General features: G+C 40.7%; 2 protein-coding genes and 1 long non-coding RNA gene across 4 annotated transcripts in view; 2 read left to right on the forward strand and 1 right to left on the reverse strand.

Moving 5' to 3' along the window:
- The window catches only part of LOC127526443 (uncharacterized), a 364,111-nt gene that overhangs the window by 51,833 nt on the left and 296,253 nt on the right, over positions 1-16,025 (forward strand). The gene's annotated exons all lie outside the window — the stretch shown is intronic.
- The window catches only part of LOC127526442 (gastrula zinc finger protein XlCGF7.1-like), a 620,518-nt gene that overhangs the window by 48,349 nt on the left and 556,144 nt on the right, over positions 1-16,025 (reverse strand). The window lies entirely within an intron of this gene.
- On the forward strand, positions 4,839-13,098 carry LOC114644747 (gastrula zinc finger protein XlCGF8.2DB-like). The gene is made up of 2 exons (XM_051921998.1): positions 4,839-5,123; positions 12,006-13,098. The coding sequence occupies exons 1-2, from the start codon at positions 4,943-4,945 to the stop codon at positions 12,938-12,940; spliced, it is 1,116 nt and encodes a 371-aa protein (XP_051777958.1). The 5' UTR covers positions 4,839-4,942; the 3' UTR covers positions 12,941-13,098.

The following is a 16,025-nucleotide window of genomic DNA, read 5'->3' on the forward strand; positions in this document are numbered from 1 at the left end:
ATCATTGCTGCATTGAAAAACAAAAAAGACATGAATAACTAAATTTTACAAGAACTATTTACAGGAAATCTTACTGTAATTTAAAAAAAAAAACTCAGTTCATGATCACAAAAAACAAACGGCCCAGTGGCAGCCCCAGACAAACGCTGCTTCTCCGATGACTTTATTGGTTTAATAGGCTCCTATAAGGCAGCAGGACACTGAGCCACCCAGCCTCTCTCCTGCTACAGCGTATTCTCGCTCAACTGGCACGTGACCCGAAATCGGAGACATGATGACGTCATTCAATGCGACGGCTCCTGAAGCCACACTGCCACCGTCTCAAGGCTGTTGTTGATAGTTAGAGGTGTGATCGAGTTCAGAAAGAATCTCATCGGCAAGAGGCAGACAGTAAGTACTTTGGAGATGCGCTTTATGGACGTGTGAGTTTTCATTCGCTCCATTAGAATCACCGCGCGCGGCGAGTTTGTGTTCTTTAGCCCTCCGCTTAACTTTGCTCGAGTGAATTCTCCTGTTGCCACCCGCGTGCCATTGCTGTTCATTCGTATCAGCAGTTCACTTCACGTGGCTGAATCCCAAATTTTAGTTCGTAGCACCCAGTCACACCGCTGGCGCCTGTTCATTCCCCTCCGAGTGTTCTTTTGTCGTTTCCTTCGCAAATCGCCGGCATCGAGCAGACGGCCATTCCACACGTAAGACGCTTTGATTTCTGCCTTTGTTTCTCTTGTCACTCCGCGGCGCTCAGTTCTGACAGTTGCGGGGTTGATGATCGTCCGGACATTGAAAGAGCGGTAAGGAGTCCCTCGGGCAACTTTGTGTTCCTGCCTTACAGTTCTGTCAGAAAGAATTTGATTCTCAGTCTGTTTTTTAAGTCTCTATGCAGTTTCAATGTCTGCTCTTTTATTCTTATTTTCTTCACTTCTGTAAAGATTCTCAGGTTTAGTGGCCTGGCAAATCTAACTTGTCTTGGTGTGGTTGTGGACTTGAATGTGAGTGGACCCAATGATGGTCTATAGCTGGCTCCTGCCCTGTACAGGTACTCTGGTTTTCTTCCTATACCCAAATAACTTTTTGTTTTGCACTGGACCACGGTGGTGAGGTGGGCTGTGTGGGTCACCTCTTTGTGCCACTCTTAGGTGAACTGTCAGGACTGGCATTCCTCTTCTGCACAAGACCCACTTTCATTTAATTTGAATATTCATGAAGGTCAATAATAAGCCACTTTTACTCTGGTCCAACCCCCTTTTTGGGTTACACATAGCAAACTGGTCCTTCAGAAGCACAAATGGAGCATTAAGAGAGACTGAGGCACACAAGGCCTCCACCGTGACAATCTCACAATACTAGGAGGTGCTGCTGTTTAATTGGAGTTTATTAATGTGTTAAGTACTAAAATATTTGTGATGTGTGCAGAGTGTACTTAAACAAGATGAAGCTGATAAACTTGAAACTTGTTTCAAAGTTGTTGGTAATGACAAAGTTGTTTTGAAGAATGTTTTTGTCCTGGAGCATGTCAGATTTGCCAACCACAGTCGCTGATCTCATCACCTGACCACATTAATTTAAACGACCATTCAGCAGAGTCGTGCTCAGCCCTGTTTCTAACAGCCAATAGCATGCTGCTGATGACGTCTGTGGTGTACAAAGGGTTAACAGCTGTAGCTCTTCAGCAGCAATCTTCACCATTTATTTTATTTTTTCCCCTTTTGTTTTGCTATCTGAAACATGAAACGACAGAAGGAGGAGCATCTCTTATTTTTGTTAGGTTCAAAACCTGCAGTTTCTTATTCCTCTTCACTTAACTCTATGCCTTCTACTTCAGGGAAACATTCACTGGTTGTCTGCTCTCCTGCACACACAGTCTGCCCCTAAGACTAAAAACAAAATCAAACCTGTTTAAATTTATCTTAGCGAGTCGCAGACTAGTTGAAGTCAGACATTGGGTGTCTCACATTAGGCGGCCATCTTTACAGGGACACACCGCCAACTGCCTCCATCTTGCTAAGATTATTTAAATGAAGGCTGTGATTTAAATAATGGTTTTGGATTTTGTAAGCTTGGTGCAGTTTCACATTAGACAAGTTGACCAGCGATTTTAAGTTCCTCCTTCATATGCCCCTGTTTATTAACATAATCCTGAGGCTCAACTTGTATAAACCTTCCTTAACATTAACTATTAACAAAATTCCAGTACCCTAACATTATTGAATGGTCAATCAAAGTAGTGAATACTGTTGACACACAACTGTGCAAGATGGCCTTCTTCTTCTTCTAACCAGATAAGAGCTGAGAGTGTAGATCAGGGGTGTCGAACTCCAGGCCTGGAGGGCCGCAGTGGCTACAGGTTTTCATTCTAAACCCTTTTCCTAATCAGTGAGTAGTTTTCACTGCTAATTAACTCCTTTTCCCTTCATTTCAGTAGCCCTGTTTTTAAGGATTCAGTCCTCTGAATTGATTTGTTTCTTCATTAAATGGCAGCCATACAGAAATGAGACATGAAACGAGCCAACAGATGACCAGCTAAACTGGGATTTCAAACTCCAACCAGTCTCTTAATGAGAAGCTGATTCTTGCTGTTAATTAAGCCCGTTATTTAATTCAATGGCTTGTTGCTGCTCTCATTCTGCCACAGAAGACATTTCCAAATCTGTTGATTTTTCTGTTTTTTCTGTCATATGGTGGCTTGTTTGAGGTCTCATTATTGTTTGGCTACTAATTAAAGAAAAAGAGACAATTAAGGGGCCTGAGTCAAGTTAATTAAAACTAAAGCAGAAGAAGTTAATTAGCAGTAAAAACGGCTCACTAATGAAGAAGATGGTTAGAATGAAAACATGCAGCCACTGCGGTCCTCAAGGACCGGAGTTCGACACGTGTGGTGTAGATAAAGAAGAGGAGATAGTTAGCTGTAGCACTCCCTCTCATCCTGGGGTGTATGTCTCACCTGAACAAATCTCTGCAGGTGATCCCTAGTCATACGTGTGACGACAGGTCATTTTCTAATCCTGGATTTATACACAAGCACTAACAATAACAAGGTGTCATTACTTTTGTAAGAAACATCTAAAGCAATTAAATAAATGCTGCTTAACAGGAGGTTTGAAATAAAGGATAAATGTTGAACTGACAAGTTTGATTTCACACTGGAAGCTTCAAAGCTGGTAAAAAGAAGGGGCAGATTTAGAAAATTAAAGCACGACTGTTTCCTTTTAGAAGCATCCATCCATCCATCCATTATCCAACCCGCTATATCCTAACTACAGGGTCACGGGGGTCTGCTGGAGCCAATCCCAGCCAACACAGGGTGCAAGGCAGGAAACAAACCCCGGGCAGGGCGCCAGCACACTGCAGGGCACAGAAGCTTTTAGAATCAATAGCTCCCTAATTGGAATAAGTTCTTTTAAGTTCATTTTAAGTAACCAGAAACTATATAGATGTAATGTAAAAGTCGACATCCCACCCATAGTGATACGGTGGTACAAATCACATAAGAGGAAATAAATTAGCTTTCTTTAATGACGATTTACACGGCATAACAGATGAAAGGAAGCCATGACAACATTTTGTGTATAGTTTGTCATTTTCGTCACTGCGCTGAAAGGATTTTCCGGACAGATGACGTAATCTTCCGTCCATCGGCTTCGAAGTGTTTGGCTGTTGTCCAAGCCTTTTTATACTCGTTCCTCGACATGAAGGCCCTTCCTAGGTTTCCAAACAAGGAATGGAAAGGATTCAGTTTCATCTCTAACATACAGGAATAATACAATGCCTTCGCCGTTGTCCCCTTCATTCTCCAAACTGCTAGACTAGTGGTTTCTAAATGCTGACAGCCCTGTGTGCTAACTTTGGCCTGCACATGTGAATGAATTTATAAAATAATTTCTTGTACAGAGCACAGTGACATTAAACTTACATTCATGTTACAATGACAAGCTTGTGACATTTGATTTTTTGATTTAATTTGACTATTCTGTTAAATATTGCTCCTTAATAATATTTTTTTAACCAGCTAATGATGCAAATTTAAATCTTGCAATAGCAAGTGTTGCAATTCAAACAGAATGGGTCTGTGATTAACTAGACTTTAAAACCATGTTGTTAGTAAAACATCTTAAAGAGTTTTTATTTAAATGAAAGTATCCTGAATAATCTGGGAATTCAGTAATTCAACAGTATAATAATGTTGTGAATTTTAATTTTTAGTCTGGATTTTAAGCAGTGTTTTTCAACTACTCTCCGAGAATGATTAGAAATGTGCACATGCTAAGATAAATCAGACACTTCATGATATATCATTCTTTATAAACTCTGTGCTGAAACTCCCACCAAGATTGTAAACCCTACCTTGTGCTATTGCACTGGGGGTCTCCATCCCTGACCCACATTACAATTCAAGGCTTGCATTATATTTTGAGATTTATGAATACCAATACTGCTTTAATGGGGGGGGGGGGGCTTGGATAGGATTTCTGTGTTTGCTGTCATATCAAAGGGTATCCAACATTGTAAAATTGTGTTATATTAGTGTATCACATACAAAAGTCCTAATATCATAACATCCCTAATATCAACAGATGGTGCCGAGTCATAATGGTGTGTCGTAAAGCCATGACACACTCCCTGAGACTGTTTCATATCTGGTCACCTGGTATGAAGATTGATTACTTACTCTGCCCATGTGGTCTCGGTGAATAACTTGACTTGGCTTCTTTCTTAACTGATGAGGACATAGAAAAATGGAACTTAAATGTGTTACATTTGTATTGCACTTCTGAATTAATTAAACCTTGTGTTCTTTTTCTGTGTATAGAAGATGGCAAAAATGTATCCCGCTGGCCAGAAGAGTTTACAGAAAGAATGTCAACGTGAAGATGATGTCTCTGAAAAGAGGAACAAAAGAAAGGGTAGGACTAACATTCAGAGACCCCGCAAAATTATAAACCGTATGAAGGTGAAAGACTTTAATCCTCAATATATGGGCCCAGATGAAGACTTAAACAGATTGGGCTCCAGTTTGGGCAGACGCTGCTACTTGAAGGACAGTAATGCCCACAAGCCGTCAGAATCCTCAAAGACTAACACAGTGAGGCCCGAGAAGAAATTGTGTCCAAATCAAACTGGAGAAGGTATGTGCTAAAATAAAATAAGGCAGTTATGATTTACCTGAAGGGTGCTTTCTTGCATTTTCACTCTGCCTAGAAACAAAGTCTTTTTTTTTTTTAAATATGGGTTTCATTTTTAAATTATAAGGAACAGAAACAATTAACCCTTTGGATTGGAATGAGGAGGCCTGGCTGAGTTGTTCTTGCAGTTTTTTCAGTTCACAATTTCCTTGGTTTGGGTTGTATCTCTTTTTAATAATAATCACTAGCTGAATGTCTTTATTATGAAGAAAACCTTTTAATAGATTTTAGACAAATTAAAGAGAAGTCAAAGAAAAGTCAAATCTGTTTGTTTCTAACTTTCTTTAACAAAACCCTTTCAAACTATAATGTATTACCTTTTTACTTTCTCCACATGTAGTATTGTGGAGTAGACATGTCACCCATTTGACTGTTCAATAAATTTGCACAATTTAGACCCCTCTGAATGAAAGTGTTTCACGTCTGCCTGTGTGCAAGAATCTCTGTGCATCAGTGGAGTGCAAAACCTGTGAATGGATAAACCAGTGCTGTTCACATTTATCATTATATATTCTGAAATTGCAAAGACTTTGTGAATGTGAAGAAAATTGGTTCACTGAACTTTACTGAGTTAAACAAACAAAATTGTTAATTAAAGCAGGATTTCATCTAAAACATGTAAAACATTCTATGAAATTAGTTTTAAAGGATTTTGATGTTTTTAGCCATTTCCTGGTTACTGTTAATTCAGTTGCCCCGTATGAAAAGGGGCTGATCTTTGTGATGTGGTGGCTTTTTTATTTTTGAAGTTTTTGAAAATACAAGTTGGTACAGTACTTGAAATCTTTTTGAAATTCTCATCCATTTTAGAGTATTAGAAAAAAATGTTGATTCAGTTCAGGTAATTGTATTTTGTAGTCCTGTTCACTGAGTGGTGGCTCTAATAAATTCACAGTTATGATCTAATGAAACATTTTACAAATGATTAATCACATAATGAGTTAAAACAGACAGGAAAACAAAGCCGTTTCAAACTGATTAACATAAATGGAACAGAACAGTATCTGTCAATGAAAATCAAATATGAAGAACACGGCCAATTATGACAAAGCTAGGAGAGTGAGGATAGCATGCCACCATCTTAAATAAGGAGGCAAGATGACATCACGTGATGGAGCTCAGCCACGTCATCAGCCACAAAATGTCCACAAATTATGTGATTGACGGAAGGGTAAAGAAAATGACTTATCAAAATTACAAAAATACAGTGATTGGGGTGGGGGGGGGGGGGGGGGGGGGGGGGGGGGTGTTATAGTACAAAACATGGCCTAAACTCAGAATAGGATGTAGGTGATATCAGAACTCGACAAATAATGCAAAAACAAACTTTAACTATAGGAAGACAGTTCAGTTAGTACAGCCTACATGACTTTATGCCACCCAGTAAAGGCGTTTAGTGTTAGGAATTATTACTTTTTTTTTAAATAGCTAAGGCAAACTGCGAAAATTCAAAACAATTGATTTAGACGAACAGTCCATCCACCAAAAACCATGGCTGAGTTCATCAAAAAACTATATGGAGTGAAGGAAAAAGTCAGAATTAAAAGCATGATCTTCTCAAAATAAATACTATTCTGGTGCTGTATCAGTTTAAAAAGGGTCACTATGTAGACTGATGTCTTGGGTCTCTAGCCGTACCTTTTGCCCAACTTTAACGATGGGAGTAGCCTTACATTTGCAATCAGAAAATCATTTGGCCAAGAGCTTTTCAAAATGTTTTTGAGCCAAATTCAACTTTTCACAAAACTGTTACATATGTAATTATTTAAAAACAGATGGAAAAGTGGAGAGGAAGGTGACTCAAGGAATCTAGAATGACAACCAAACAGGCACTCAAATGGTGACATTTTTGGAGCAGAGTGAACTGGTACATTCCTAGCAGAGTCGGCAATGGGTAGAAAATCAACCCAGTCATCTTGATTAGGACCAATCAAACAGCACAAGTGTTTCTGTAGGCCTCTGTTAATTCTTTACATTTGCCCATTAGCTTCTGGCTGATAACCAAACATTTTATGTTTTATAGAACAACCAAATCTCTGACAGAATAGTTTGTAGAAGCGAGAAATAAATGGAAGACCACGGTTTGATACATCTTGATACAGAAAACCATAGATACTATCAGTCTTTTCTACAGGGTGGTCCAGATCTAATTATGCAGATCCAGATCATCTGGATGACTTTGATTTACGCAGGGACGATTCCAGTTCACCATAAAGACGATTCTTCATGTTGTCAGTTCGCATACTTCTCGATGGTCTGGAATTTTTCGGGTGATTTTCTATGTAATAAACTAATTGTATAATTAGATCTGGACCACCCTATAGAAAGACACCTGCCAGGTGTTTTGCAGAAGGGAATAAGATGCACACATTTCAAAACTCAATCTGCCTCCACAAAAATTGTATTAAAACCCTTGGAGGAAGGCATATGAGTAATAAAGTCCATGGTTTACTGCTCCCATGAACGTAATGGTACTGGAACAGTCCAACATGTAGCTTGTATAATCCCAAACATCTTCATGCATACTTTTCCAACAAAAATTTAGCTGAAGTATCTTTAAACTCTGTGGTCAGATGACACAGTTCTAATATTTGCTATTAAATGCTAGGAGGAACACACACACACACACACACACAGCCTGAAAGAAGGTATTTTGGGCAGACTCAACCTCTGTCATTATATTATCAATCAATGGTAAGAATAAACAGGTAAAATTCCGTTACAACGAACTCCTAGGGACCTAAAAAATATTTCGTTGTAAAAAAAATTTTGTTATAATGAGATTCTGTATTTGTTACTGTAGTGCTTTCTTTAACTTGCGTCCAGGCATTTGCAATCATTTCCATAGCTTCTTTTGCGTTAATTTTAATCAAATCCTACCTAAAAGTTATGCTGACGATAATTTTTCTTAGCATTTCCTTGCGATAAAACACTTTCAGGGTGCAAATGATGCCCAAATTCAATGGCTGAAGCACTGCTGTGTAGTTGGGTGGGAGGAATTCAACACGAACATTATCTAAATGTGGAAGCATGTTGTGGGCAACACAATTATCAATCAGGAGCCGAATCATCCTTCTTTATATTGTGAGGTTTCTGAACTCTTGACACCCTCCCCACCCAACGGGAACGACACACTGAGGTGCGTCCCGAAGTGCGATTGCAGTGTCTGTGGAGGATTGTTTGTCCGTTGCCGGGGCAGGGAAACAACTGGCTCATAGCGCTGCAGTGAAGTGACACAGAAGCAAATCCTAAAAGATCAGGGTCGCACTGTAAGTCCCTGTCTTACACCCCAAAATACGAGGCTGAGTCTCAGTATACTCCTATAATCAGACACAGCAGTCATGCAGGGTCATGGCCAGATCAGTGATCAAGTAATCCTGTTACCTGCATTTACAATGTTCCTTGCATATCACCCATTGATATCTTTTCTGTTTGCTTTGGCGGAGAGATGCAGCACAGCTTTGAGCCGACTGTTGCCCCGGCAACAGATAAACAGTCTTCCATAGACACGGAGTTTGGACTTCAGGACTCTCTTCGGCGTGCTGTCTAGTTGAAGGAGGGCCCAAGAGAGTTTACAAACCTCACATTTTCTTGCATGAGTGCCGCATTAATAGGAATGTTTCTTGAACGGGCATCACTGAACCACATAAAAACAGCTTTTTCGACATCTTCAAATGCAGCAGTTCACATACATTGGCAACCCGAGATTTTTCTTTTTTTGCTCTGTCTTTCAAGAAAGTTGACAGTGTTGATGGCGAAATTCCAAATTCACTGGCAATGTAGTTCACTGGCCTAATCTGCAAAAGCCAAAAATGAAGTTAGCTAATGTCGACATGCTGGGAAAACAGAGATACAGTGAAATCTCCTTCTTCACAGTGTAAAACTGCATCCAGTTGGGTGTGTCTTGTTCTGAAGACCTCCAATCTTCCTTGAGCCCATAAAATTGCACTGTATATGCCTGCCTCCAATCAGCAATCAGTACAAATGAGTCATTAAATGTGAGAGGTCTTCCAATATCATAATGCATAAGAAAATATTCTGAATAGTTCTTCAAATGCTTCTTTTTTGCTGAACATCAAACCCTACCTCGTTTTTGTTATAGGAAAGGGGCAAGTATATAGCATTTTAAACAAATAAACATACCCCACTTCAAACTCTGTTCTATTGATAACCTGCATCAAAATGGCCTTTTTTTTGTGTTTAGCAAGATGAAATACCCAATTTATGACAAAGGACTGTGTTAAGATAGCAGAAATGTGATTTTAAAAAAGGTTAGGTTATGGATGATAAACAAGAAGGCAGAAATTTACCATCAATAATTTTAAGTTAGGGAGGCTTGAATCTCTGACATTAACTGGGGAACCTGTCTGGTTTGTATAGCAACATAAAGAACAACTTGTTGACTCTTGAATTTAAATGTGCAAGAGGTGCCATCCTTCTTTGTAATAACAAGAGGATGGGATAGTTGATTTCAAATGGAAGAAATTCTCTGCCTTCCTACAGCTACATACTCCATAGCTTGGTGTGTCCGTGATGTGGGAAATTATTTAGTGTAGCAGAGTTAAAATATGGAACAATTAGTAACTGTGCTAGATTGTGGTCTTCAGAGTAGGACTGGACGTGAAGCAAATATTTTGAAGTCCTAGCATTTGATGTCTGATATATAATGGCAGGTCCTTCTGCATTTCATGAGGCTTAATCAGTCTCTCTTTTCCAGAAAAACTCTAGAATTTTGACTGGGCAAAGTAAAAGGAGTAAAGGGTACTTTAATATTTCTGGCCTCCCAGTGTGTGTATAAATCTTTTTCTACTTCTTGTTCCTGACCTCGAGCTGGATAAATATCAGTCTTATTTCTACGCAATTTATACAAAAGAAAAATACATGCCTGAGCCTTTCTTTATTAATCAAATAACTGTAAAACTCACAGTTATAACTTCACTAAAGATCTAATGTCTCTGATGAACCATGGGATTTTGTGCACAGCTTCTTCTTCTTTCAGCTGCTTCCATTAGGGGTTGCCACAGCGGATCATCTTTTTCCATATCTATCTGTCCTCTGTTTCTTGTTCTGTTACACCCATCACCTGCATGTCCTCTCTCACCACATCCATAAACCTTCTCTTGGGCCTTCCTCTTTTTCTGTTACCTGGCAGCTCTGTCCTTAGCATCCTTCTCCCAATATACCCAGCATCTCAACTCTGAACAGGTCCAAACCAACGCAATGTCGCCTCTCTGAATTTGTCTCTCAACCGTCCAACTTGAGCTGACCTTCTAATGTCCTCATTTCTAATTCTGTCCATCCTCGTCACCCCCAATGCAAATCTTAGCATCTTTAACTCTGCCACCTCCAGGTCTGTCTCCTGCTTTCTGAGGTCTGCGGTAGGAGCGACGGATGCATTCAACATGGAGGTGGGATTACATCAAGGATCAGCTCTGAGCCCTTTCTTATTTGCAGTGGTGATGGACAGGTTGACAGACCAGATTAGACAGGAGTTCCTGTGGACTATGATGTTTGCTGATGACATTGTGATCTGTAACGATAGTAAGGAGCAGGTTGAGGAGACCTTGGAGAGGTGGAGATATGCTCTAGAGAGGAGAGGAATGAAGGTCAGTAGGAAAAAAACAATACGTGTGTGAATGAAAGGGAGGTCATTGTAATGGTGAGGATGAGGGGAGTAGAGTTGGCGAAGGTGGATGAGTTTAAGTACTTTGGATCAACAGTACAGAGTAACGGGGATTGTGGATGAGAGGTGAAGAAGAAAGTGCAGGCAGGGTGGAATGGGTGGAGAAGAGTGTCAGGAGTAATTTGTGACAGACGGGTATCAGCAAGAGTGAAAGGGAAGGTCTACAGGACGGTAGTGAGACCAGCTATGTTATATGGGTTGGAGATGGTGGCACCGACCAGAAAGCAGGAGACAGAGCTGGAGGTGGCAGAGTTAAAGATGCTAAGATTTGCACTGGGTTTGACAAGGATGGACAGGACTAGAAATGAGGACATTACAGGGTCAGATCAAGTTGGACGGTTGGGAGACAAAGTCAGAGAGGCGAGATTGCGTTGGTTTGGACATATGCAGAGGAGAGATGCTGGGTATATTGGGAGAAGGATGCTAAGGATAGAGCTGCCAGGGAGGAGGAAAAGAGGAAGGCCCAAGAGAAGGTTTATGGATGTGGTGAGAGAGGACATGCAGGTGATGGGTGTAACAGAACAAGATGCACAGGACAGAAAGATATGGATGAAGATGATCCGCTGTGGCAACCCCTAACGGGAGCAGCCGAAAGAAGAGTATGTAAATATACTATGTGGCTTACTGTCTAATAATTTTGATCGCCCACTGCGGGAGTTCACACTTATTCCAGTAAATTAGCTCCTCAATTAGCACAGTTATGCAAACAAGGTGGAGTGGTCATAGGGACCATAACTGATGTAATGAGTCCTTGGCAATGTCCATGTCACTGTGCATGTAGATGTACTGGCTTTATCATCCTTGACATTTCTATATGGGGTCTTCTGTAAAAGGTCTGCAAGTCATGTTGGCCACCCTTGCTGCCCCAGTTGCTCTTTCTTTTTCAAGTCATCACCAAGCCATTAATGATAGTTGCTCATAGCTTGTTCCTGGTCCATGGTAACTGTATCCTAATATGGCTTCATGTGTTTGTTAATTCAGTCTGCAAATGTTGGGATTGTTGAAGTGTTAACTCCATTAGCATGCTTTTGTAAAGTGGGTTGCAAAAGGCATATACTGTTAAACACTGAATATTCTCTTGTAGTGCTATTTTATTTTAAATATTGGTCATTTAAAACTTTAACTCATTTTTATTTCTGTAGATTTTCAAGAGAATGACAACTTGTCCTTTCTTCAGAGTCGTCCACAAATTAAACAACCTGATAAGAATAGGAAGAAACTGGCATTTGCAACAAAGAACTTGGTAACGGCCTCTCAGCACCCTAGATTTCAGCCCATTGTGAAGCTAACAAGGATCGATGCCATCAAATGTCAAGGAGTGTACAGTCTAAATCCAATCCGCCAACAGTGTGTGGGAACATTTAAATACAAATTGAATTCTAAAGATAATGGAGGGATTCATGGGAGTAAGAAACTGTATCACTGTCCTGAAGGTGAGAGACAATTCTCAGATAGTCACATGCCTAAGAAATGCAGAGAAGATAATACAGGGATGGAGCCATACCAACGTTCTGAATGTGTTAAGAACTTTTCAAAACGCAGCCATACAACAATTCCCATTGTAGAGAAACCACATTTGTCTAAACGTGGCAAACAATTCTCACAAGTGAGCCACCTTCAGACACACATGATTGGTCATGGAGGACAGGGTTTATGTCATTGTTTACCACATGCTGGACATTTCTTTAACAGGAGCAGTCTTTGCAAACACAAAAGAATTCACACTGGAGAGAAACCATATTGTTGTTCTGAATGTGGCAAACAGTTCTCAAAAACAAGCCATCTTCAGACACACATGAGAGTGCACACAGGAGAACAGCCATTTTCCTGTTCTGAATGTGGCAAACGGTTCTCACAAACAGGCCATCTTCAGCAACACATGAGATTGCACACAGGAGAACAGCCATTTTCCTGTTTTGAATGTGGCAAACGATTTTCAAGTAGCAGTAATCATTTGAGGCATTTAAGAGGTCACACTGGTGAGAAGCCCTATTGCTGTCCTGAATGTGGCAAAAGATTTTCCAACACAAGCAATCTTCTGCGTCATGCAGAAGTCCACAGTAAAGACCATCGTTAAGCCTGTTCTGAATGTGGCAAGAAATTCTCCCAAAGAGGCAGTCATAATAGACATATAAGAACACACATTTGATAGAGGCCATACTCGTTTCCTGATTGTGACAAGCTATTCACCGAAAGCAGCAGCCTTCATAGACACAACAGAATTCAATCTGGATTATGGCCATATTGTTGCTCTGAATGTGGCAAGCGATTCATACAATCCTGCAATCTTCAGTGACACGTAAGAACTCACACAGGAGAAAAGCCATACTGTTGCTCTAAGTGTGGAAAAACATTCATACAGAAAACACATGAAAAGTCATGCTAAAAAGGCAAAGTCCAAAGAGACTGTAAATAACAAAAAGAAAAATCTGAAATAATTTAGTCAGGTGTGGAAAGAAAATTGGAATTGCTCTGCTAGTTGGTTACACAGAATGCATTTGACTAAAATTGGCAGACTCATTTAGGCAACGCTGCTTATTAATTTACTGTAAGTGGCTTTTGCACTAATGACTATTGCACATTGTACACAAGTCTACTTTACAAGTTCTAATGTTATTTATCTTATGTTATACTTCTATACTTTTTTATATTTTTTTGTACTACGAAGTTGAGAGAGAAACCGTATTTTGATTCTCCTTTGTGTTCTGCACATATAGTGAATTGACCATAAAAGGCTATTTGATTTGATTTCAGTATTTCTATTATCTTTTCTCCAGAGTCCGTATTGGTGTTCACACCACTCTCTGGTGTGGCTGCTGCTCTTTCTATCTGAAGAGTTAGTCCAGCTGGGGTTCGATCAGCCCAGTAACGTCTAGCGGTCCCTCACAACGGGAGTGTATGAATATATCGAGGCATGTTTAGCATACAGCTGATGACGTGTTCATCTAATATAAATAAGGCCATATATGGACATCCTGTATTAAGTTGCACAGAGAGATACCTGATACAGTAATCCCTCGCTATATCGCGCTTCGCCTTTCGCGGCTTCACTCCATCGCGGATTTTATATGTAAGCATATTTAAATATATATCGCGGATTTTTCGCTGCTTCGCGGGTTTCTGAGGACAATGGGTCTTTTAATTTCTGGTACATGCTTCCTCAGTTGGTTTGCCCAGTTGATTTCATACAAGGGACGCTATTGGCAGATGGCTGAGAAGCTACCCAGCTTACTTTTCTTTCTCTCTCTCTTGCGCTGACTATCTGTGATCCTGACGTAGGGGGTGTGAGCAGGGGGGCTGTTCGCACACCTAGAAGATACGGACGCTCGTCTAAAAATGCTGAAAGATTATCTTCACGTTGCTACCTTCTGTGTGCAGCTTTTAAGTATGCTGCACGGTGCTTCGCATACTTAAAAGCTCAAAGGGCACGTATTGATTTTTTTATCTGTCTCTCTCTATCTCTCTGCTCCTGACGGAAGGGGTGTGAGCTGCCGCCTTCAACAGCTTTGTGCCGTGGTGCTTCGCATACTTAAAAGCCAAACAGCACTATTGATTTGTTTGCTCCTTTGAAGAGGAAGATATATTTGCATTCTTTTAATTGTGAGACTGAACTGTCATCTCTGTCTTGTCATGGAGCACAGTTTAAACTTTTGAAAAAGAGACAAATGTTTGTTTGCAGTGTTTGAATAACGTTCCTGTCTCTCTACAACCTCCTGTGTTTCTGCGCAAATCTGTGACCCAAGCATGACAATATAAAAATAACCATATAAACATATGGTTTCTACTTCGCGGATTTTCTTATTTCGCGGGTGGCTCTGGAACGCAACCCCCGCGATGGAGGAGGGATTACTGTACTTCAAGTCCGGAGTGACCTTGAGGGGCTGCATACTTGAATGAACTCATCCTGCTTACAGCAGTCAGACAAAAAGAAATATAACTGAAAAAGACAAATAATAGACAAAAAAAAAAAAAAGGTTCTCCACTACGGCCGTCCCTACCCGCTATGAAAACTTCATTTCTATTCTTTCAAATGCTTCCCCTCTTTAAAGGTGACTCAGCTTGCACCCTATTAGTCTTTAGTGGCCCAACATCATTTTTGTTGAAATGCTTTAACTTTTTTTTTTTGTAAAAATATATTTAAAAAAAGTTCAAAAAAAGGGTCACAGTCAGGAATTGACCTTTGCACCCCTAAAGTATCAGGTCCATCTCCCATACCTGTGAGCCACCAAAGCCAAACTGACCACTCTGCTCAGAAGGACCACACACTCGCAGACAGACAGACAGTCAGAAGCTTTTTATTATCTTAGCTATTAGCTAAAGCAGCGACCTTGATGGATTTAATTATCTGTTCTCGTTTGGTAAATGTCTTCTGTTCCTGTGACTCAATCTGATGTTCCTCAGGTACCACACTCTGTAGTTTGCTGCCCTCCTCTTCATGTCGGGGTATCTCTGGGCACAAGACACTCTCGTTCACGTCAGGCCCTGGTACCACAGCCTGTTTGTGGTCTTCTGCTTCATGCAGGGGTGTCTGGACATCATGCACTGTTATGTGTTTCACATCTGGTTCTGGTCTTATTGGAGACCATGAAGATGTCGATGTGCCAACTTCTGGATTACGGAGGAGCACAGCAGCCCACTCACCTTTCTGCAGTAAGACTCTGTCCTTCATGCCGTAGGGGCAGCCACTCCAAGTGATCATCCTTGTGAAGTTCACCGCCCCTCTTCATAAAGTGGTGACATCAGAGGACTGAGGTTCCCACTGTCACACAGGAGCTCAGCGTGTCTCCCAGCTCCTTACCTTAGGGACGTGATGTCGTCCTCTGCTCTGTGTGACCTGTGAAGTGTCATTTCTGGCTTTCCTTTCTTTGACTACTGGACCCCAGTTATCTCAGACTGCTCCATTTTAATGGAGTCACCGTTCTGTCACATAATGTCAGTCCTTTCCATCTCTTCACTGGTGTGTTTTAGGCAGGCAGGTCATTCTTTCAAAACTGAGCTCCACCACATCACCACTGCAGTATCTTCATCAGCTCTTCTTCCTCAGTCCAGAACTGAGCTGAGATCTCACAAAGCTGCCACACAGCCTGTCCATTAACTGCCAGGACCAGATGGAGTGCTGACTCTCCCAGGACCATTGCTTTAGTTGTGTCACCATCTCAAAC

Source organism: Erpetoichthys calabaricus (genome assembly GCF_900747795.2).
Source record: "Erpetoichthys calabaricus chromosome 1 unlocalized genomic scaffold, fErpCal1.3 SUPER_1_unloc_9, whole genome shotgun sequence".
NCBI lineage: Eukaryota > Metazoa > Chordata > Cladistia > Polypteriformes > Polypteridae > Erpetoichthys > Erpetoichthys calabaricus.